The sequence below is a fragment of the Apium graveolens genome, chromosome 5 (genome assembly GCF_009905375.1).
Source record: "Apium graveolens cultivar Ventura chromosome 5, ASM990537v1, whole genome shotgun sequence".
NCBI classification, from domain to species: Eukaryota; Viridiplantae; Streptophyta; class Magnoliopsida; order Apiales; family Apiaceae; genus Apium; species Apium graveolens.
In genome coordinates this window covers 128,775,391-128,777,860 of record NC_133651.1, presented here as the reverse complement: position 1 = coordinate 128,777,860, position 2,470 = coordinate 128,775,391, and the positions used below count along the sequence as shown (strand labels likewise).

Sequence of the window (2,470 nt, the reverse complement as noted above, 5' to 3'; positions counted from 1 at the left end):
TTTGTTAAGAAATGATAGAAAATTTTTGAATGTCAAAATCTTTATTAAATAATGTACTCCAGTGTCGAAAGTGCACCGATACCATGGCTACTATGCTCTGTGGGGAATTTATTCAAAATACGATCCTTCAACTAGTTCTAAGGTAGATAGTACATGTACTCCCCTAGGATAGGAGGAATTTTATTGCTTCTAGTCTATGATTCGGGCACAACCCTACTTATATCAACTGAAAATGTAAAATATAATATGTAAGGGGCCAAAACCGCGCCTTACTGATAATACTTTCGGAGATGCTCCGTATTCCATTCTCGCGAAACCAACTTCCCTTCCAAGTCTTCAAGGTGATAGGTCCCCTTCCACAAGATTGCTTCTATTTTGTATGGTCCTTCCCAATTAGCTTCAAACACTCCATGCTTGGGATTCTTTGTGTTTGACATCACCTTCCTGAGCACCAGATTCCCTACCTTCAGCAATTGTTCCTTTACTTTCTTGTTGTAGTACCTTGCGGCACGCTGTTGATATACCGTGAGCCTTAGATGAGAATTCTCCCTTGTTTCTTCCAAAAGATCCAAGTGAAGTATCTGATTAATTTCTGCATCTTCCTCCGTGTAACGATCTCTACGAAGCGATCCTGAACCAACTTCCATGGGAACCATAGCCTCGTACCCGTAAGTGAGCATAAATGGAGATTCTCCAGTAGTAGACCTTGGAGTGGTGTTTTAAGACCACAACACTTTTGGGAGTTCTTCAGGCCAATTCCCTTTGCATTTCTCCAGCTTGGTCTTGAGGGTATATTTTATTATTTTGTTGAAAACCTCTGTTTGTCCATTGCTCTGAGGATGATAGACTGCTAAGAATTCCTTCTTAATCTTCAAATCCTCACGTAGCTGTCGCAACTCCTTACTATCAAACTGTTTTCCATTGTCAGAGACAAATTTGTATGGAATTCCAAATCTGCATACAATGGAGTTGAACACAAAGTCTTTAATTTTCTTTGTAGTGATATTTGCCAACGGCAATGTCTCTGCCCACTTAGTAAAGTAATCAACTGCAACCACTACATAATTGACATCTCCTTTAGCTTTCAGAAATTCCCCAATAAGATCAACCCCCCACATGAAAAATGGCCATGGACTCATCATAAGTGTCAAAAGCGTCACTGGCATAGATGAGTAATTTGCAAAATGTTGGCAGTGATAGCATGCTCTAACGAAATTTGTAGCATCCTCCTTCATCGTAGGCCAATAATAACCTTGGCGTAGAACCTTCATCGCCAACGAGTTACCTCCCGAGTGATTACCACAAATTCCTTCATGTACTTCCCTCAAGATGTAATTTCCCTATTCTTCATCAACACATCTGACAAACGGCTGATTGAAGCCTCTCTTATATAAAACTTCATCATACACCACATACCTCGAAGCCTGGTAGCGGAGTCATCGAGCCTTGAATTTATCCTCAGGGATTGTTCCCTTATGAATGTAGGCAATAATATGCGTCATCCATGTTTCCTTGGGAGCTCATCTACTTGCATCACTTTTATCTCCGGGATAATAGCAATCTCTTGGATTTCTAAATGTATAGATCCCAACAACACGGCTTCCTGTTGGGATTCTATTTTTGCCAGAGTATCTGCGTTGCTGTTCTTTTCTCGCGGTACACATTCCAGTTAAACCTCCTTGAAATTTCTAATCAACCACTACGTGCACCTCAAGTATAGTTTCGTTCGCGGTCCTCGAGTTTGAAATCCCCCATTTACTTGGTTCACCACTAACTCTGAATCACTTTTCGCGATTAGATTCCGCACTCCCATTTCCAAAGCAATATTTAGGCCATTAATCAGCGCTTCATATTCTGCATCATTGTTTATAGCATAGAACTTAAAGAAGATCGCTCTCATCAGATGATGGCCTTCCGGAGATACAAGTACTATGCTCGCGCCTGTCCTCCATTGTTAACTTCTCCATCCACATGTAAAACCCACCATGGGTGCGGAAACTCTTCTAAGACTTCTTCGGGATGGGACGGATGCAACACTACCAGAGCCTTATCATCAATTTCAGAATCAAATTCTAGTAAGAAATCAGCTAGGGCTTGTCCTTTGATTATTGTGCGAGGTATGTATTCCAAGTCAAACTGTCCCAACTCCACAACCCATTTCAACATCTTCCCTGACGATTTTGGCTTGTGAAGGACTTGCCACAGAGGATATGCTATACGGACTTCAATTCTATAAGCTTGGAAATACAGGCACAACTTCCTTGATGCAAGGATTATCGCATAGACCAATTTTTCCATGCTAGTGTATCGAGTCTCCGCATCATGCTCACATAATATACTGGTGACTGTTGCACATCCTCTTCTCTCACCAACATCGCACTGATAGAATACTCCGAAACTGAAAGGTATAGGATCAGAGACTCTTCATCCAATGGTTTTGACAATATAGGAGGGTTCCCCAGTTGTTCCT

At 41.3% G+C, this 2,470-nt stretch overlaps 1 protein-coding gene across 1 annotated transcript; it reads right to left on the bottom strand.

Annotated features, from left to right (window-relative positions):
- Window positions 1–269: 269 nt before the first annotated feature.
- On the bottom strand, window positions 270–656 carry LOC141660380 (uncharacterized). Its single transcript, XM_074467362.1, has one exon. It carries the CDS (start codon window positions 654–656, stop codon window positions 270–272), a length of 387 nt encoding a protein of 128 aa, XP_074323463.1.
- Between the last annotated feature and the right edge of the window lie 1,814 nt (window positions 657–2,470).